The sequence below is a fragment of the Haemaphysalis longicornis genome, unplaced genomic scaffold (genome assembly GCF_048455015.1).
Source record: "Haemaphysalis longicornis isolate Haplotype H1 unplaced genomic scaffold, Haemaphysalis longicornis Haplotype H1 scaffold_3, whole genome shotgun sequence".
NCBI lineage: Eukaryota > Metazoa > Arthropoda > Arachnida > Ixodida > Ixodidae > Haemaphysalis > Haemaphysalis longicornis.
Genome location: NW_027526335.1, coordinates 156,036,374 through 156,058,727, shown reverse-complemented (window position 1 = coordinate 156,058,727; position 22,354 = coordinate 156,036,374). Strand labels below are relative to the sequence as shown.

At 46.7% G+C, this 22,354-nt stretch overlaps 1 protein-coding gene across 1 annotated transcript in view; it reads right to left on the bottom strand.

Annotated features, from left to right (window-relative positions):
• Positions 1-22,354, bottom strand: part of LOC144173480 (uncharacterized) — a 74,809-nt gene that overhangs the window by 33,033 nt on the left and 19,422 nt on the right. The window contains exon 3 of the mRNA XM_077701883.1: positions 6,649-6,851. Within this exon, the coding sequence (XP_077558009.1) occupies positions 6,649-6,851 (203 nt within the window). The remainder of the gene's footprint in view (positions 1-6,648; positions 6,852-22,354) is intronic.

The following is a 22,354-nucleotide window of genomic DNA, read 5'->3' as shown; positions in this document are numbered from 1 at the left end:
TTCAACTGTTCGACTGACGCGTTCCGCGATATTCGTTGCTGTACTGCCGTACTGTTGAGTTGCTTCTCGGGTTGCACACCTACCATTCCCCGCAATAGGCATCCTCCACCGACAGGGGGCGCTGTGAGCCTCAAAGCGGCCCCTGCTTGGTGCAGGATGGCAATTGCGAGAGAGGGCTGTCAATCACGGCCGTGATGAATGCATCGGTTTATTTAGGCACCCTGATGAATGCATCGGTTCCTTCTTTCCTTTTGTATTATCTGCAATTTGGTTGGTCGGATCCAACATAATTGATTAAAGTCTTTTCATCTGCCCCGCCTAATCTATTCGTTCGTGTCAGCCTATGTTATCATAACCTTCCCGCATGCCTTCTTTGTGCGGGCGCCCGGGCTCGACTCGCCATAATCCCGGCTCTTGGTATCTCGGCCAGTCCGCCGACTCTTGCGTGAATCGAATGCTACGACAAGATGCCGTGACGAACTTGGTACCATTCACTAAAAAAATGACGCCCCGAAACACCAGAATGTAGAAACCGGCGCTACCGCTTTCTAAGCAAACATCAGCACCATGCGCCTCTAGACGCATGCACACGTTGGAATAAAAAAAGCCCGTTTAAGCGGTGTCGCACGCGTTACTCCTCAGAAGTATACTTTGCCTCAAAATGGACTAAATACGTTACCCGTTTTTTTTAAAAAGAAAATAAATACGTTACTCGTTACCGAAAGTTGTAACTACGTAGAAGTAACTCGTTCCTTGTAACGTGTTACGTACAGGTTTTCGCCAAATATAAACGGGGCTCTGCAATAAAAACAAAACGTGCGTACATACGCTTGTGTCGTCGTATACCTGCGACAGATGGTGTGCTTATAAAATCGCTGTTTTGTTTAATATACTCGGCTGGTTGCAGGAGGAAAATCAACGATTTTATTAACACTGACCTTCTTTGCTCCAAACTGGTCCGCGTAAATTCTGGAGCATAAATATGGCCCTAAATCAAAACAACTCAACCATTGCGGGGAACAAGACGGTGATTTTCCTTCTCGTCAGCGTTGTGAAGTATTACAAGCTGCATTTACTCTTAAGTCGGTATTAACTCCTACCACCTTTCCTAGAACAATCACGTGGCTTCGCTGGCAACGTATTTGATTGTTTTTGATCGGAAGGGAGTAGCATCACTTATTTAAAGCATGAAGAGTTCATCAGCTGGCATTGACGGAAATTCGGAAGAATTTTCGAAGTGCACTCAAACTATTTCACCTGTAATCTTGTCTTATATGTTCGCTCAGTTCTTGCAATGCTCAACCCTGCCCAGGTATTGCAAGGCGGGAAAGGTAGTGCCATTTCCAAACTAACGTAAGTTTTCCTATCTTTGGAGCTACAGACCCATTACATTAGATTTACCTACTGAAAAATTCTAGAACATATATTTGATTCTCATTTCAGTGCATTCTTCGATTCGAACAATTTGGAAGCGGGTACGATTACCGCGTGCGGGGATTGCTTTTCTGATGGCGGCGAAAAGCGAAAAAGCCCATGTGTTTGAGATTTCGCCAGAAGTCAAGGATCAAGAAGTCAAGAAGTAAATTTCGTCAATTTCGGCAAGAAGTCAATTATAAGTATTTAGGCGTCACTTTTACTCAAAATTTGACATGGTCCCAACATATTTCCGACATATGCGCATCAGCCTTTAAAAAGCTATGTTTGTTAAGGTGAAAGCTTAAGCATTCTCCGTGTAATGTTAAGCTCTTAGCGTATCAGACTTTCATCAGGTCAAAACTTGAATATGCGTCTGTTGTGTGGGACCCGCAAACTAAAAAAGATGTCAACCAGCTTGAGATGCTCCAAAGAAAATGCGTTCGTTTCATTTATGGCAAATGCAGACGACAAGACTCCCCTTCGCAGCTCATGACCAACAATAATATCCCGACACTAGAAACAAGAAGAAAACTAAACCGACTACTGTTTCTTCACAATATACTAACCAAGAAAGTTTCGTTGCCTATACCTACATTCCTTAAGCCCTGAACCACGAGAAGAACGCGTCACACACGAGAGCATGCTCTAGAGCCTATTTTCGCAAGGACTAGTTCATTTAAAAATAGCTTTTTCCCGCGTACCATAGAAGACTGGAATTTACTTCCTGAGTCAATTCTAGCAGCTGACAATTTTGCTAGAGCATTGGAGCAGCACTTGTATTGTTGAACCGATGGTATTGACGCAATGCAGTGATGGTGTATCAGTGTGTTGGGTGTGATGGATATTGCATTCTGATCGGCTTTATGATGTATATTGTTCATGTGCTGTTTTGTTATGTTGTTTCTAGGTAGTGTTGCGTTTTTTGTTGTTGTTGTTGTTGCTGCTGATACCGAGTAGTGACCTTTGTATTCTTCACTTGCCCCTCCTGCTAGGGCCATTCTGGCCTGCAGTATTTTGAAATAAAATAAATAAATAAATCCCTAGGTGGTCAGAATTAATCCTGAGCCGTCCACTACGGCGCGCCTCTTCGCCACCTGTGTAGCGTCGGTGCGTTGAACGTCACAATCAATCAATCAATCAATCAATCAATCAATCAATCAATCAATCAATCAATCAATCAATCAATCAATCAATCAATCAATCAATCAATCAATCAACAGATCAATCAATCAATCAATCAATAAACAAATAAATAAATAAATACATAAATAAATAAATAAGTCAATCAATGAATCAATCAATCAATCAATCAATCATTTACACAATCAATAAGTACATGAATCAATCAATGAAATAATTGTTGCTGCACAACAGCATCAGCCCCGGGTTGCGCTACTCCTTGAAACACAACTACTAGTTTTTACCAATGATTTTTTTACTCCGCCTTTGATTAGGCTTCAGTCACTGACTGTACCGTTCTAGATTTTCGAAGAGAATTTCATTCAGTGTAACATCCCTTGAATATTGACAAAGTGAGTAAGCGTAGCCTAGACGAGAGCCTAACCATATGGATCGAAGCTTTTCTGACTAATCGAACACGGTAGGTAAACGCGAATAACTACGATTTCCGCAAATGCAATGCGACATCTGGGGTAACCAAGCTTTCCCAAATGTAATATCTGGGGTTCTCCACATATGTTCCCATATTTACTCTTACTCAAATGGCTTCCTGACCTAATTTCACCATAAGTGCGACTTTTCGCTGGCAACTGTGAAATAGTAGCCGACTCATTTATGACTTTAGCGGTTAATTAGTACAGCATAAAATAAAGATACACACAAGAACGTTCAGAGGTCATGCAAAAGATCAGCGCACATCTTGAACGTGCCGCATGTATTTTCATCGTTTTCTTAGCTGCTCAAACAGAATATAAATCACATATTGATATTAGTGATAATGAGCCATATTTCCATGCTCTCTACCGCTCTTTTCGCCACCTCTTTCCATTGTACGCCTGTATTGGAGCTGGCCGGTACAATTCAGTAGTGAGCTTGCGTCATTGGAGCAAAGGACGTGACTGGCATCTACAGAACACACATACGCCCACGTGGCCGTCAACAGGTCAGCCGTGGGGCACGCCATCAAAACTTTTAGCCGTATATTTGCGGGTAAATCTTCAGTCATCGACGATAGACATCCTAACTGTAGCTAGGTTGAAAGACAGACTGCTAAATGCAACAATGTGAAATTTAGCGTTGTGCACGTGCTAAGGCCTACACAAAAACCCGACCCCAGCCCTGTCCGCCGTCCGACTAACGTTCGTCTCCTTTTCAGACCGGGCTGAGGACGAAATAGTAGTGCTTCGTTCGGGTCGGGCCATCCTGACGGCGCGCGGTTCGGCCAAGTACACTGAAGCGATAAATAAAGCTCCTATAATGGCGGAGAACCTTCCCGTTGGCGAAGCAGTCTAAACACGGCCACGTGTTCCTTTTAGATGCGACGCTGAGAGCATCTCTTGTCGGCGGCCCTGTCCTTCCTGCGTGCGTCCATTGTCCGCAGCCTTTCCACTGTCCCCCTCTCATCTCCGATAGCGAACACTGTCGCGAGGGGCATTGGATTGGATTCGATTGGATTGGCTTGGCTTGGCTTGCCTTGGCTTGCCTTGGCTTGCCTTGATTTGGATTGGAATGGATTGGATTGGATTTGGATTGGATTGCATTAAAGTGGATTGTGTTGATTGTGTTGCGTCATAGCCGCGGCAGACGCACTGGCGCCGGCGCGTGCCCAGGTGAGAGCGAACACACTCTAAACATCTGCGGGTGTGCGGCCGAGCACGCTCTCACTCCGCCGGTGGGCGGTGCTGCGCGCGGTGCTGCGCATGTGCAGTACTCTCTCTCTCCGCGGTCTCCTCTCCTTCGGCCGCGGTCCGCATATAACCGGTGTGCCGGTCTCCAGGGGCCTTTCGGTCGACGGTTGCTCTCCGCTTGCGCTTGAACCAGCCTCAGCGTCGCATCACACCAGGGTTCCCGCGAAGGGAGGTGGCCGTAATTTTTTTACATTCCCGCGGGGCTCGCTGCTAATTGTTGCAAATTTACATGCGGTTCCGTTTCCGGGTAGGGATGGCAGAAACGAAGTTCAAATCCTCCAAGCACCGGCCTTTTTGCGTTCTTGGTGATTCTACTTGATACTGATTCGATCACGCGTGATTATTGTTACGAGACTCTGGTAGGCAATGCCTCACCGCCCTTTAATCGAAGAACTATGATGACGAGGACGTAGTGCCTTGCGCGCACCTTGCGCGAGCTCTGTCACGCCCGCTTTGTACATAAATTAAATAGATCGCTTCACACCCATAGCATCTTTCGTCTCCTCTTTTGCCTGCCGCATCGTAACATTTTGGTAGAATGTGCAGGTTCATCCCAATCGACGCCTCCGCATCGCACTATCTCGGACTGGGCGAAATCATGAAGGGAACGTGGGCCGTGTAGGCTAGCCCCAGACCCCTGCGACCAGCATTCGACCACGTCCCCCGCGCTTGAGCAGCTGATCAAACCGAGCCGTTACAAGGCGAGACCAGACCGACAGAAGTTGCCCCGTCCCTTGTCCTCTCGTCCGACGAGGTTCGATTTCCTCAGATGGTCCTCTTATGACTTCAAGACATCGCTGTTGCGGACGAGGCATCATCAAGAACATCATCGTCATCTGTAGCGGCTGGCACATATTCACTCTATGTTTTCATCGCATTGCTCAGCCGTACCGCAATCCTCACGTTGTATTGGCCTCGACGGGGACTGTCGTCCTTGACCATGGGGTGATGTTATGGGACTCAGGTGGGCAATGTCTCACTGCCGCTTAACCTAAGAACGATAACCACGACGACGACGAAGTGCCTAGCACGCACCTTGCGTGAGCTCGTTCGCGGCCGCTATATACGTAATATAAATAGCTCGCTTCACCTTATTTCATAATTCATCTCAGCTTTGACCTGCCGTCTTGTAACACTATTTATGGCACATTCGTGCAATCAGAAATCTCTGGGCGGTTTTGATCGCTTTAGGTAAGTTTAAGCTTTTGGGTTGTACTTTTCAGTAGTTGTGTTGCCCATTTTTTTTGTTTTTTGCTGTTGTTTTATCACTTAACACGCTTTTTATCTGCTTTAAGTAGGCTTCTGCTGTCAAACGTGCCCCAAGCAGGCTCGGGAACGGTATATGCTGTTGTCTTCTCACGATGTGCTTAGCCTACTGCGATAAGCATTGGATCAGGGCCGGGCCGGGGACCATATTACTGGCCCGTGCACAGCTCTAGTCAGGTTGTCCTTGAGTCTCCAAGCTTAGTTGTAAGAAGTTAAAAACAAGCAGTGAAAAGTCCAGTCCGACAGCGGAATTTCCTTCCGGTTCTACTGTTTCCATTCACACATCAAGATATTATTTGCAGTCCTCGACTCATAAAGAAACAGTCATTCCGCCTTTACACTTAGAGGTTATCGGACGAGATACGTCCCATCCGTGTGGGTACAAGCCCAGCTCATCCTGCCCTATGAAAACGCAAATTATACTCGGTAATGGACTGCGCACCACAACTGTACTCACGAAGGCGCGACAAACCACCTTTAATAACGACAGAGGGCGTTGAATTCGTAGAAGTAGATATTTCTACAATAAAAAAAGACACTGCTGGGGCTCCAACCGAGGTCGTTGACGGCACAAACCGCTACTCTACATTGAAGCAGCAATGCGGAACGGCGAGAATGATTTAGATGTTGCTTCAAAGAATAGCGCCTGTGTTCAAATAAAGCTAGTAAAATGCGTTAGGTCTTACAGAAAGTCGCTCGCTTGCTCCACCCCCTCCCCACCCCCACCCACCTCCACTCATCGCCTTAACGGGAACGGGATGACGCTTAACGGTCGTCTCTTCTGCGGTCTTCCCACGGTTCAAAGTGTTGAATAGCGTTGTATACATTAGATTACGTCCCTAAAGGCATTCTCTTTCCGTGTTTTCGGGAGCAAATGATATGGCCATCAGTACTGGGAAATCATGTTGCCGACATGGCAGCAAGTTCTTTTTCTACAGATTCCACAAAAACTGACAAAATGAGTAGACATGAGGGCTGCTGCAGGGCACATCCCGAGGTCTGTAATGTACCGGCTGTGCTGACATATTTAATATGCGTTTGCCATTAAAACACCGAGGACAATAACGTGATCGGGATAGAGAATATTCAGAGACTTTACCGCAAAATATAGAAGCAAGCGACGAAGTTGTAGTGCGTGACCTCTGCTCCCTTCGGTAGACCAGTAGTCCCTGATGTGTAGTAGACAGCCATCACTGCGTCCTTTGGGTTCACGACAGGATATTCTATAAACTCGCCCTCATCGAGTGCAGTAAACTCTGTCGTCGAGACAAAGCCGTCCGCTGATCCCATTGAGAAGAGGCCCTGCAAAATGTCATAATTTCTATAACGCATTTTGCCTACGCCTGATAACTCGTACATCCCACTAACCTATTACAGTACCTTTTTTTGAAAACAACAGTTCGATAAAAAAACTGGAACGCCATGACTCCAAACTCACCCGCCGCATGGTCATCACTTTCGGTGCAGCTCCCTGGCGCAAAACTACATTAGGTAATGCTGTATACTGAGGAAGCAATTTAGCTATAAGCCCGAATGCACAGCGCCTACCATACCAGAAACGTTGTTTGGCGTGCCTGTCACGACAAGTAGAATGTCATGTATCCGCTAATAAAGTAATTTAAAAGATAGAGGATAAATCGAAGATATTTTTCGAACAAGAACAGCGGCATACAAAACAAAAAAGAACTACCACTGACCTAACGAATTTCACAGATATAAGAAGTATATTGCCGTCGCGGAATAAAGAAAAACACGAATGAACGCACAGAAACAAAATGTGGTCAAGAACCACAAAGTCAAGCGAGTTCTCTCGGTAACAGCAATCCTAAACTGTCCAAGTCAGTAGTGTTAACCGTTATATGAGTACATATTTCCATTTCCTTAATATTTTATAAACGTAATATCTTTCTTCTCGCTGTTGCTGGATGACGTTGCATCTGCGCAATGAACACACCGTAGTAGTAGACGGCGAATTTAGTTAGACTACCTTGAAATCTCCAGGTTTGTTGCGATCTCGACACATCACCATTTTAGTTTTTGCATGTATGAGAAATAAGGTGGTACTAAACAGGACTGGACCTGGGACCTCATTCTCGGCAGAAAATCGTCACCCTTGAGCCAGAGCGGCGTATTCATCTAGTTTAAGAAGTTACTCGTTCTTTTCCTAAACGTGAGGGTAAAACACCGGAAGCCTAATCGTAAACACGCAATGCACAATGACACCTCCGGCCTTCGTCACTCACTGGCCTCCATTTCCTCCTGACGAACTTAAAGGAGCCATGAAGACAAAAGACATGAAGACGATGGAAGCAGCGATGGCGTAGAGGTAGAACACCCGCCTCGCGTGCAGAAGGACCATGGTTCGAATCCCGGTGCCTATGGTCTGGGCTGTAGAAATAGCAGGGGGGACCTACTAGTTGAGTTTGCATAACGGAATAACCTACGCATAATGAATACCTTCTTCTGTAAACGGGAGAGTCGGAAGTGGACCTGGAGGAGCCCGAATGGGGAGCACAAAGATGAAATAGACTTCATATTATGCGAAAACCCTGGCGTCGTGCAGGATGTGGAAGTGCTCGGAAGGGTAAGATGTAGTGACCACCGTATGGTAAGATCTCGAATTAGGCCAGACTTGAGGAGGGACCGCAACAAGCTAGTACGAAAGAAGCCGATACATGAGCTAACAGTAAGACGTAAAGTAGAAGAATTCAGGATCGCGCTGCAGAACCGATGTTCCGCCCTTAACGAGGAAGCCGAGCTTACGACACAGGAAGCCAGCGACAACCTTACACGCATTATCACGGAGTGTGGAGTAGAAGTCGGGGGCACTATGACTAGACAGGATTCTGGTAAACTTTCACAGGAGACGAAAGATCTAATCAGGAAACGGCAAACCATGAGAATCTCTACCGCAGCTGACAGAATAGAACTAGCCGAGCTCTCGAAGTTAATCAATAAGCGTAAGACAGCTGACATACGGAAGTATAATATGGAGAGGATTGAATACGCTGTAAAGAACGGAGGAAGCCTGAAAGCAGTGAAGAGACGTCTTGGCGTCGGGAAAAATCATATGTATGCACTTAAGGATAAGCAAGGCAATGTCATCACAAATAGGGATAAAATAGTCACAGTGGCCGAGGAGTTCTATAGGGATCTGTACAGTAGCCGGGACATACAGGATAATCCCGAACGAGACAGTAGTTCAGAGGAGATAGACATCCCACCAGTAACGGCCGAAGAAGTAAAGAAGGCTTTGAAAGAAATGAAAGGGGGCAAAGCACCTGGTGAGGATCAGATAACAGCAGACCTCTTAAAGGATGGCGGAGAAATTGTGCTTGAAAAACTGGCAGACCTGCATACGCAATGCCTAATGACCGCAATGGTACCGGAATCTTGGAAGAACACGAACATCATCCTAATCCATAAGAAAGGCGACATGAAGGACTTGAAAAATTACAGGCTGATCTGCTTACTGTCAGTCGTCTATAAGGTATTTACCAAGGTAATCGCTAACCGAATCTCTGCAACCTTAGATTTCAGTCAACCTAAAGACCAAGCAGGGTTCCGTAAAGGTTATTCAACAATGAATCATATTCACACGATCAATCAGGTGATAGAGAAGTGCGCTGAGTATACTGAACCCCTATATATAGCCTTCATAGATTATGAGAAAGCGTTTGACTCGGTCGAAACCCTAGCAGTCATTCAGGCATTACGGAACCAGGGGGTAGATGAGCATTATGTAAGAATACTAGAGGATATCTACAATGGGTCTACAGCTACCATCATCCTCCATAGTGAGAGCAGTAAAATACCTGTAAGGAAGGGTGTCAGACAAGGAGACACAATCTCTCCAATGTTATTCACAGCATGCTTACAAGAAGTATTCAGAACGTTGGATTGGGAACAGGCGGGAGTAAGGGTTAATGGAGAGTACCTCAGTAACCTCATATTTGCTGATGACGTTGCCTTGCTAAGTAACTCGGGGGACGAATTGCAAAGCATGCTTTCCACACTGGGCGCACAGAGTAGAACCGTGGGCCTGAAAATTAATATGCAGAAAACTAAAGTAATGATCAATAACCTCGGGACAGCACAGGAGTTTGAGATAGGTGGGGAGGCAGTGGAAGTGGTAAGCGAATATATCTACTTAGGGCAAGTTGTGACCCCAGGTACCAACCATGAGGCAGAGATAATGAGAAGGATCAGAATGGGGTAGGGTGCATATGGCAGACATTCTCAGATAATGAATAGCAGCCTACCATTGCCGCTGAAGAAGAAAGTGAATGACAGCTGCATCTTACCGGTACTCACCTACGGGGCAGAAACTTGGAGGCTCACTAAGAGGGTTCAACTTAAATTGAGAACGACTCAGCGGGCAATGGAGCGGAAAATGATAGGTGTAACATTAAGGGACAAGAAGAGAGCGGAGTGGGTCAGGGAGCAAACTGGTGTTAAAGACATATTAGTAGAAATTAAGAAGAAGAAATGGACGTGGGCAGGGCATGTAATGCGAAGGCAAGATAACCGCTGGTCATTAAGGGTAACAGAGTGGATCCCTAGAGAAGGCAAGCGTTGCAGGGGGCGGCAGAAAGTTCGATGGGCAGATGAGATCAAGAAGTTTGCGGGGATAAATTGGTCACAGTTTGCACAGGACCGAGGTAATTGGAGAATAATGGGAGAGGCCTTTGCCCTGCAGTGGGCGTAGATAGGCTGGTGATGATGATGATGATGATGATGATGATGATGAAGACAAAATACAAGTTAGGTTTATTAGAAAGACTGATTAGTCCCGATAACAATGATACCAATATCATCGCAATCTTCGAACAAATAACGGAGATATTAAAGAAAGCGTGAGAAGCAGTCGCGACCCCCTAGCCAATTTCCCGCAACTTTTATATGACGTCCGGAGCCTTGTTTGTGCGATTGGCGGCCGCCTAACTGACCTGTCGCGACGACACATCACTGGACGTCTGAAATGGGGCCTCTAGTTCCATTTGACTGCATCAATTGAATGCTAACGTGCAGTTAACGCACTGAAAATTCTGTTCTATTGTTGGCCCGTATGACGTTATTCTTGCTCATAACACGTCACTGTGGCGCAAAATTTGAAAGAGTTTAAATACTTCTTGCTTCTTTCGTTAAAAAACATCTTTTGGGGCTGTAATGGAGTTTAGTGAGGTACTGAATCCTAGTTCTTTCAAATTACGCGAAGTTGTATTTTATCGTCATGGGTCCTTTAAGAACGCGCACGACGCTCACGATTATGCTCACGAGCTCGTGGCGGCATGATTGCCTGTCTTTCGGCCGAACGAATCACGCGTGGCCTACCCATGGATAAGCGAAAGTGAATTAAGGCATCATAATCATCAGAGCTCCTCAAGGTGGTCTTCGCTTTAAGGATTTAGCATACAGCTTATCGGCCGAACAAACAGGTGTGGGCAACCTATGAATCTGAGAAGGTGAATTCACGTCATTCTCATCATCACCAGAGCTTCTGCGGGTGCGCTTTACTGAGTGGCGTTCAGCCTAAAGCTCATCGGCCGAACGAATTACCCGTGGCATAACATAGACAAGGTAACGTAAAGCCGGGTCATCATCACCATGAGAACTGCTTAAGGTGGTGTTTGCTCGATAGCGCTAGCATACACGCATCGAGCGTTCAGGTCAGCTATTTGAAGCTTAGTTTGAAAACTATTGAAATCTTCCCGCCTACGTGCACGGGAAAGATTTTTCCAGCGTGGCCAAGATGGTGCAAAACTGAGCCCGCTAGTGGTTACAGAGGGAAGTACGGAGAGAGAATGTATTTGATATAAAATAAATAAAACAAACTGTGAAAGTGGACTAACATGCCCTAACGTGGGAAGACATTTACCAGGCAGAAAGCAGTACATCGGGATAAAAGAAACAACTAAGAAGAAAATTTGTTGTTCTTGAAATGCTCCAACCGAAATAAAAACAAAAATCGACAAAAAACTGTAGAACGTAAAATGAAATAACATCGATCGTAAGAGCTCTGCCAATAAAAAAGGCAAAAAGTAAAAGGTATTTTAAAGTCAAATACGCTTTTTTGCACTTACTCATTCAATCTTCGATAAATAAAAGCAAGAATTTAAGATACACTGGCCACTAATTTTTTAATATACTGTCCACTAATTCGGCGGGAAGGAGGTCTAAGATATGTATTTGGAAGCACCCTGGTACTCCCGACAGTTGTAGTTGTGCTCAGATCGCTTAAGCGACACATTAAAATGTCCTAGTGGTGGTGTGGTCACATCGGAAAATAAATGACAGCAGTATCGATATAGGCGGATATCTTGGACAGGCGTCCCTAGTTTTATATAGAAATGCAATTATTCAACGGGCACGACACACTCAGCCGCGCATGGTTTTCTTCGCTGTGTGTAAAACACAGCTGTTCTTGCGAATTAAAAGCATGGGACTTCTTAAACTTTATCTGCACTCATTATAACCTTAACCATGCATGAAAGAGACCGCACAAAGTTTCTTATCCATGTCGGGGGACGATATTGCTATCTAGTCATTCGTGGGAAAATAGTAATGATTTCGCAGAAGACATTATGATATAAGTATTTTATTCAAGGGTATATTCCAGAAATGCTCTCAGAGATATTTGAGAGGCGGGTAATTGTGGAACTCATGCAGCGAACCAGGACGATGGGCATTGAGAGAACCTAATCCCTCGTCGACCACACCATACTCGTTAAAGCCCCGGCACAGGGAACCTTGAGTAATCTTAATGATAGTATTGGCGACACCGCGGACCCCGAGCCCCCCAACATAAGCTGTAACCAACCGTGGTGATGTGTTTAAAGGTGACGGATAAGAAACCACAAAAGGTGGCCGTCGGTGCTCAGGTCAAGCTATGGTGGATGGGCTCCCTGTCTCCCTACCAGGCTGGGAGCCCCGGCACCTCCAAAGCTACCAGGGAAATGTTTGAGGAGAAAGTACCCCCGTCCCCTGCTATTTTCTATGCTGTATGAAAAATTGAAAGCACCCCTCCAAACCTGATCGGTCCTTGAAAACGGGCCACACCAAAATATATTTTACCCCATTACTATCCTTAACCTTTCCTGAACCTGAAAACTACTCTAGATTTCTTGTTACGGAATCTCGTGGTACAGCCCCTTTTCTTGCAACGACATCGGTTTTCTTCATTCCTACATATCTTGAAGGCATAATTACAAAATCTGACAAGGGTAAAAAAAAAGGACTGGTGAGGTCCTTGTCGAGGTAAACAAGCAGCAGGCCACAAAGCTTCTAGCTCAGACACGAATGGGCGATCTTGACATCGGGGTCACACCCCACCGGAGCCTCAACAGCTCCCAGGGTGTGATCTCTGAGCCCGAACGGCTGAATGAAACAGGTCCAGACCTCCTTGACGGATTGAGGGATCAGGGCGTCACCGCCATGCAGCGCCTCAATATCCACAGAGACGATAAGGAAATCCCCACGCAGCACATCATCCTGATCTTTGACCGCTCTTCACCTCCACAACATATCAATGCAGCATTTATCCGGTGCTCCATCCATCTCTACATCACGAACCTGCGGCGTTGCTTTAAGTGCAAGCGGTTCGGGCATGGTACGAACTCCTACCGCGGCAAAGCAACCTGTGCAAAATGTGCCGCACAAGACCACCCCACTGACAATTGCAACTCGGCTACCCTCACTTCTGCTAACTGCAGAGGCCCGCACGCAGCTTACTCCAGAAAATGGGAGAAATTTCAACTCGAAAAGAAAGTAATCAACACATAAGTGACAGAGAACATCTCCTGCCCTTACACGCGAAAAAGGTTCGACTCTACTCTTTCTCTCTGGGGAGGTACGCCGTCGCAGCTCGCCGGGGGGCGAGCGGCGTCTGGTTTCCGACCCAGTACCGCGAGCGGTTGTGGTGCCAACCGCTTCCGTCGGGACTATCGTGACCTGCCACCCCGTACTCCAGTGCGTTGGAGGGTGCCGAGGGAATGGATACCGGAGGCCCCGTATCGGCTCCCACCGCCACCGCACCTCCCGTGCTACCTCTGGCACCACCAACGCCCTCGGCGGTGGCGGGGCAAACGAAGGGCTCCCAAAGGGGGGCCAAGTCTAGGGGGCCCGGTCCGTCGGGCACCTCTCTGACATCTGACGAGGAGATGTATGTCGGCCGTTCCTGCCTGCAACACAGCACAAGGAGCGGACCCCGGCGTCCAAGCCAACAAAGAGGCCCAAAAAGCCCCTTCCGAGAGTACAAGCCCCGAAAGACGACACATGAACACAAACACACACTCCAGTCATTCTTAAATGTAAATAATGGGAACAGCAAACATCATCCAATGGTACTGTAGAGGCCTCATTAACAATATATATGATGTGTACGAGATACTTTATTCTCATTAGCCAAGTCTCATTTGTCTTCAGGAAAAACACCTAAATAGTAAACATACTAACGTCTTGACTAGCTACAAAGTATTTAGAAATGACAGGCATAGTTGCACTTATTCTTCAGGTCGTGTGGCCATAGTGGCCCGAAATTCCTTAGCGTGTCACACCATCACCTGAACAGCATCCTGGAAGCTCTCGCGATTCGAACAATAATTTATAATAGGTTTGTAACTGTATGCTCCCTCCTTATCTCTCCTGATTACCAACTATCGAACACTGATTTTGAGACCCTGATAGATCCACCACCTGAAACGTACATAGTCTTAGGCAACCTCAATGCTCATAATTCACTCTGGGCTCTACCCGCACAGATGCCCGAGGTCGCCTAATTGAAAAATTCCTAGCATCATTGGGAGCATGCCTTGTTAACAAAAACCAACCAAGTTACATATTATAACACAGGGCAAAACAGTTATTCACATCTTGACTTGGCTCTTGGCTATGCAGGTCTTTTCCCATTTCTTGAGTGGCGTGTGGACACAAACTTACATAGTAGTGACCACTTTCCCACCAAATTCACATTCATATGCCAAGGCACAAACACTCCCCCTACTCATAAAAGTTTCAGTGAGGGAAGAGTGAACTGGAGTAGATTCACAGAAGCATTCATACTACACTACACATCCATAAAACACCTACATGTAGAAGAGGTGACCCAACTGCTTACGGCGCATATCCTCGACGCCACCGACAAGTCCATTCCACAGGCCTCCGGCACCCCGTGCAACCCAAGGAGGTCCTGGTAGAATGAGGAATTCAGGCGTGCACTAGAGGCCCAGAACAAGGTGTTGGGTGGCCTTCGCCCGTACCCCCCATCCAATCTTGTGTCGTTCAAACGGGCGAAAGCACTCGGGAAGCGCGTGAGCCGTGAGGCAAAAAGGGAGAGTTGGCATGCCTTCCTCACATCCACAAACTCTTCAACAGACACATGCAAAGTTTGGACACGTAAACGTAAACTCAAGGGACAACAGTCACACAGCCTGCCCCTGGTGAGCACAAAAGGGGACACACTCAAAGATCAGGCCAACACACTTGTACAACACTTCCAACACGTGTCCAGCTCTGCACACTACACAAACTCTTTCATGAAACACAGAACATGAAATGAAAAGGAGTCCTTCTGGGATAATAGTAATAATTCAAACACCTCGTATTCCTCTCCATTTACACTTCATGAGCTGAAGCGTACAAGTATACTTGTACGCTTTCAGCTCTAGGTGGAGACAACATTACGTACACTATCATACAACGCTTACACGCAGACACACTCGACAGACGTTTGCACCTCCACAACAAAATATGGCTTTCAAGCCACCTTCAAGGGTCTTTGAGGGAAGCCATCGTAGTGCTTTTCTGAAGGAGGGAAAACATCCGTCTTCCCCTACTACCGTAATTACCCGATTCTAACGCGCCCCCGATTGTAACCCGCACCCGATTTTCCAGGCAAAAAAACCAAAAAAACTCTCACCTCCATTTGTAACGCGCGAGGAACTTTGTGAGCAAGAAAAACGAATGCGAGAGAAACGGGCGATTTATTCCCCGAAGTAATCTCACTCATCTCAGTCCTCGTCGCTCTCCGAGAGCTCCTTGTCGCCTTCCGCTGACCGCAACATCTCGTCATTGGTGCCGTCAAGCGCGTTCGCGATGCCACACTTCTGAACGAACGTTCAACCATGTTCGATGGGATCGTGGCCCACGCCTCGCATGCCCATCCCGCGAGCTTCTCCAGAGGCATACGCTTCAGCCAACCGCTCGTTGTGAACGCGTGGGAGCCGCTCGTAAGCCGCGGAAGCGGCACCTTCGTTGCCGCTGCTGCCATTGCTGTTATCAAGCACGCAAGTGGAATAATTTGACGATTTTGTGAACGCCGAAAGAAAAGCCTAGGCGCCTAGATCTGAAAAATTGTTGCTAAAAGCTTTGGCGCCATCTTGAGATGGCGATGGCGATGGGTGGAACGAAATTTCAGCTGTTTTAGCAGTTGCGGTTTCGTATCTGATTCTAACGCGCATGCGATTTTTCGGCCTATTTTTTCGGAACAAAGGTGCGCGTTAGAATCGGGTAAGTACGATCGTCCTATTGCCCTAACAAGCTGCCTGTGCAAGCTGCTGGAGAAGATGATCAGTAGAAGACTCGTGTACTTTATAGTGCAATACTCTTCTCAAGAGCTGCCACGCAGGCTTGCGGGCGTGGCGATCCACTAATGATCAACTAGTTTCTTTAGAGGCCTACATTAAGGATGCATACTTACATAAGCAATACTGCATGACGGTATTTTTTGATATTGAAAAGGCATATGATACGGCATGGTGCTACGGCATTCTTAGATGTTTAAAATCCTTTGGTAAGCCAGGTAACAGGCTGAACACTCTGTCTACACGACAATTCTGGGTCAGAGTTGGGCCGACACTATCGCATGTTCACGTGCAGGAGAATAGCATGCCTCAAGGTGGCGTTTTGAGCTGCACATTGTTTATCATTAGATTAACGCGCTCCGAAGCGCACTGCTGCCCTCTGTTATTTGCCTGGTTTATGTAGATGACGTTCAAATATCTTTCAAATCATGTAATATATCCATATGTGAACGTCAGGTCAAACGTTTTCGCTGGGAAGACGAAAACGGTTTCAGAATTAATCCTGCGAAAAGCACCTGCGTTATATTATCAAAAAGATGCGGCATTCGGCCCGATCCTGACGTAAAACTCAATGGTTATTCTATTACAGTAAAATAAGGACACAAGTTTTTGGGTGTGGTGTTTGACAAAAAAGCTCACATTCATCCCTCACATAAAATGACTCAAACAAAAGTGCCTAAAAACAATGAATATTCTGGAAGTCCTGTCTGACCAATCATACGGTGCAGAAAAACATCTTCTGCTTCGTCTTTATGACGCGTTAATAGGGTCACGGTAGAACTACGGAAGTGTTGTGTATGGGTCAGCTATGAAAACAGCACTTAAAATGCTTGTCCCAGTGCTCCACTTAGGGCTTCGCAACTGTTGTGGTGCATTCTGTACTAGTCCTGTCAACAGTCTTTATACAGAGGGCGGGAAATAGTGCTCAGCGTACCAGCGAACTTATGATGACCTTCTATATGCCTCAAAAATCTCATCAATGGAAAACCATCCCGTTAAGCCGGTTTTTAATGATAAATCCACAACTCAACTGTTCTCAAACCGCCCATCAATTTCTGTTCCCTTTTCGCAGAGAGTGAGGAACGAGGTGATAATTCATGAGGTCTGCTTCTTAGATACATTCAAATCATCTCACACTGATCTTGTAGCAGCATGACGTGCTCGTCCTGTATCAAGTAACCTGTCTTTCTTACAATAGAATAACAACAGGATACCGAGAACTGGGATTTTGCAGCATTTCGTGTATCTGCAGTACAAGTACAGGGCTGCAGAGTTTTTTAGTAGTGATGCTTCTAAAGCGTTCACTGCGGTGTCTCGTGCTGCGCATGTACCCAATTTTGGAGCAGGTAGAACCATGAATGTAAAGACAATTATTTTTACGGCACAAGCATATGGCATCTTCATGGTTGTAAGTCACATAGTTGAACATCATATTCCTAAATCCATCATCTGTACAGATTCGATGAGTGTTGTCCATACATTGTCATGCGGAAAGTCATCGAAAAACCATGTCATTATTCTGGTATTCAAATTAATTATGGTAGCGTATTCTTCAAGCCTTGAGGTGACTGTGTGTGCGGTGCCAGGTCACTTTGACATCGGCGGAAATGAAGAGGCGGATGAAATGGTATGATATTAAGATATAGGGCGTTTCAATGACAATTCATGTTCTCTCAAGCGCACGTTGATAGAGCCGCCCGTTTGTCCAACATAAGTTCGGCCACAGGGTAAAGAAATGCAGCACACCAATCACCCTGCGCAGGCAACATACCGGTTTTTGTGGTTGACACCCCAACCAACCCCTTTCTTATCACTTACCCGCTCTGTCTTTCTGTCAAGCCTGCGACATACAGAACGCAACTTGTTGCGGGCCGTGATAGACACTCGCGCTCCATAGTGATGGCCCTCTGTTTTTAGGCGGTGCCTGATTGTATGAATGTATAGGATGACGGCAACATTTTGGGTTTTTGTGTGTCCTCTGAAACATCCCGGCCACCGGCCTTTGTTTTTAGGATTTTTACAAATTTTTCGCATCACCATGAAAAGAGGTCCTGTTGAAATCCTGCTTCCCTTAACTTTTTAACTTGCTCAATGAAGCTGTTGGTCACCAAGCGTTGGCGCGATTTCGCAACGGCTGAGCGAAAACACCAGAAGGTCATAGCGTTTTCTACAAGCTTGTTATGACCCGATGATTAGTTCATCAAAGGCTTGACCGATCGTGGCGCATACATCCAGATGACATGCACCTTATCAAACCGAAGATACAAATCCAGATACTGGATGCCATTCTGTTTCGTTGTTTCAATCGTGAAATTGAGTCCCTGATCCCTTTGCCTAAATACTTTTAAAATATCCACGGTCACTCTAAGGAAGAAAGAATCCTAAAAAATAACCAGGTAGTCGCCTTTGTCAGAGTTCGCGCAGGTTTTATCGAAGAATGTCTTTCCAAATAGCCCAGCTTGCAACCCTCCTCCATAGTTTTACCCCTGGTCTTATACACCAGCCACCTTATTTATCTTTTAACCACTCTTGGTCTTCATTCTGGCCCTGTACACCAGCCGTGCTCATAGTCTGTAATTGATTTTGTTCGTGTCCCCAATAACCAATTTTAGTTGTCAGCTGTTCATCAAAATACTTTCTTGGCGCTTTTTGTCCTAGCTGGCCTTGCGCCATTAACATTCAAACGTCATCATCATTACTCGCTATAGCACAGTTCGCATTAAGCAGTCTCGCATGTTCACATGGCCTGCTATGGCCCAATAAGTCTGAAATTGTTGACTCGGTGGAGCACAAGGAAATACCGTGAACCCTCATCAATGCCGATAATTCTGTTTCCACTATTTTTAACTTGTCATGCTTTTCCCTGTCGGCCCTCTTCTAAATATCCCCAACAGCATCCCTGTATGAGAACGAAGCTGCTGAACCAACAAACGGAGCACTTCACATTTAAACTGTTCCCTAATGAAGGAATAGCAACAACGACAACTGTTCAGATTTGTTTGCTTTATTTCCTTTTGCTCTTCACCGCTCTTGTTCGACGAAGCTCACCACTGTCGTTTTTTTTAATAGAGTTCAATCCCCTAACTACCCTCTCTTCGTTCATGCCCTTCCCACTCCCGTTTACCATCCGTCTGGCGTAACGTGGTTGCTTTATTTCTCAATTCTCCCGTTTACTCGCTTTCCATTCTCTGCTTGCTGCCATACGACAGCTGAAAAAAAATCGATTGAAATGTGTGTAGATCGCGTTTAATAATACATAGGCGCCGCTGATTGTATACGTGTACACGTATAAGCTATTCTACAAGTTTAGGTTTTCACAGAAAATGTGCCAAATGCAACGCCTCTACCGCCCTGACGAAAAATGAAACGCATGGACACGCACCGCCGCCTTAGAAAATGTTTTGCGAGCAGACGATTACTGAAGCGCACACGCCGGCTGCAAACCGATAGACGCATTGTAGACCGTGTGGAAGCCATGTCCGCCGTATAAACTAAAAGAAAGGCAAGGTGTGGGAAACACGTCTCCACTGATGATTATGCGCACACCGGCTGGCTATACGACTGTGGCGGCGGATGGTGCGGTCGCCACCAACGATTCTGTAGAAGCTACTCGTCACGTAAAACAGCAGCGCACACAACCCTTCCTCCTCGACGGTCATCGAGGGAAAGCCGCCTCTAACTCGTCGCAAACGCGGGTCTGTCGCCAGATAACAGCGGAGCCAGTGCACAGTACTTTCGTAGAGATAAAAACGAGCTCGAAATTCCTCCTTCGTTTAAAAGTCGTGTCGGGGTAGAAACATGCCTGCTACGGTGACCATAACAATATACCACGCCGTAGCCGCGGTCGCCACTGGCGTCCCGAGTTCAAGTCGGCCGTTTAAAATCATGCTAGAGTTTCCTCCGAGTTCTAATATCACTGAAACACACCCAGCCCAATCGTGGGCGCGGCGTAGAAACCGAAGCCACATCCACTCATGGCGACCACTTTGTGTGGGCGTAGCGTCGTTACCACGAAGTAATTTGATGTCCGTTAGCAGCGACAAGAACGTAGCACCAAACAAATATGACGTCCCTAGGCCACACCCAGCCGATGGTGCCACAGTCGCCAGTGTGCTCGGGTTGAAGTGGAGTTCACTCTTGTCCGAGCCAAAAGGAGCGGCCAAGACAGTATAATTTTCCCATGGGAGCCTTCTTCATACAGCGTGAAAGAACAGTCGCTGACAAATAATACGACTTCAATGTCGAAAACGCCCTAGCCAATGCTCAAACACGCTGAGTTGGGACGAGTTCCGATAAGCGCCCGCCGTCCGCACACAACCAAGCCGTAAAAAAAAAGCCAAATTTGATGGCCGGGAGCAGGTCGCATTCCGTTCGCTACAGTAAACTCATTTGCTTACGCGGTTTGTGCTTGCGTGGAGCTGCACTGTGTGTATCCTCAAGCAAAGTAGCAAACATGATTTCGGGGAACAACCGACCGCCGAGAAAAACAGACCGCCCCGCACCGGGCATGACCAACAGCTAGGCTGGTGATTTCAAAGTAGTGTTGGAGTTATCTAGTTTCTGCTATGGAATAAGTATTGCAGCTGGATTCTAGATAGCGCTGCATGCGGATGATATCACAGGCCGTATTGTATCAACGTAAGGGGCACCAATACAGCGCCCTGAATATGTCAGGCGGGCTGCGAGCGATTGTGTCGTTTCGCTTGATGTGTAACGGATGATCCACTATCCCTACTTTCATAACCAAGCAGCTGGAAACTCGGGAGAAGACGGAACTCGGGCCTTCTGGAATAGCGCCCTAGGTGTGTGTTTTAGGGGAAGGAGAAAAAATCCTGTTTTCCAAGACGCATAGGCAGTTGTACCATTCGAAGCTTGGAATCTGAGAATTCCTCATGCGATCAAACGTAGCCCGAACATTACATCAGCCAAAACAAAATACTTGATATTTCTACATACTCTGCGGACTTACAAATCCTGTTTTTTTACTATCTGATTGTCAGGAGTCGAGGTGCGAAGACGGCGGAGACGTTAAGGAGAGATTAAGAAGCGAGAAATTTCTGGAAGCTGGGGGAGAAAACAGGAGGAACAAGGAGGAGGAAAAGGTAGAGCAGGTGGAGGGAGAGATCGTCGTTCGAGGCGACCGAACGAGGCGGGACCCGAGGTCTGGGAACCCGCAAAGCACCAGCGGCACTGCCCCGTTGGCCTCCTCAAGCACTCGACGTGGGCGCTCCTGGGCAGTAGCGGCTCCGCTCCGCTGGCCGTAGCACCGGATTGCACGGGCACACACGCACCAGCGGCTCCGACCCAGTGGTCCCGTCACCATCTTCACGGCGCAGCGCTTAGGGAGCTACCTCAGCGACAACTGACGCCCGACTGCCGCAACGATCTGGTCCAACGAATTAACAAAAAGTGCGGTAGGCCTTTGAGGAACTACAGGGACCGATAGATATAGCGCGACAACAATGTTGTAGTTTAGGAACTGAAAACCATTTGGGGTTTTTTCTGTATTCCGTTTATTTTAAACACTTGTGTTGTCTTTTTTTCCCTCACCTTCGCAATACCTTTACCTACCTAAAAGTCTTACCTCAATTTGATCCCTTTGTGTCCGGACTCCATTCTTTTACCGAGGTGACGCGTGACAAAAACATTGGCAAGCCTGCCAGTATTCAGGCGCACTAACTGCCAGGATCCCTTTTCCCATTGTCACCTGTTTACTGCGGTAGAATAAATGGATATTGAAAAGGTAATGACATTGGCGAGTAGCTTGGGGTTGACTAATGAAGAGATGTTGGACCTGTATGAGAGGGAAAATCGGAGACGGAGAGAGGAAAGAGCAGCAGTGAGAGAGGCGAATCGAGAAGAGGAAGAGAGAGCCAAGCGCATTGCGGATGTAGAAAAAGAAAGGCTTGCCCAAGAGAAAGAGTTTAGCAAATGCCAGCGCACGAAACCAAAGTAGTGAACAATCCCCCGTATCTCCAGTACCACAGACGTCCAAGAGTACGAAAGTTTGCCCGAGAAACCTCACGGCTCTTTTTGATGACAAGAGAGATGACCTCGATGCTTATCTCCATCGCTTAGGACGAGTAGCACTAGCCCTTTACGGCCCAGCCCACACAAACGTGTGGGTCAACAAATTCGTTTACTCAGTGGCGCCTGTTTTGGTTTCGGTTTCACAGCCCTGGGTAGCCGCTGCGAACGCTTCCGAGACTTCATTGGTTTCGGTAG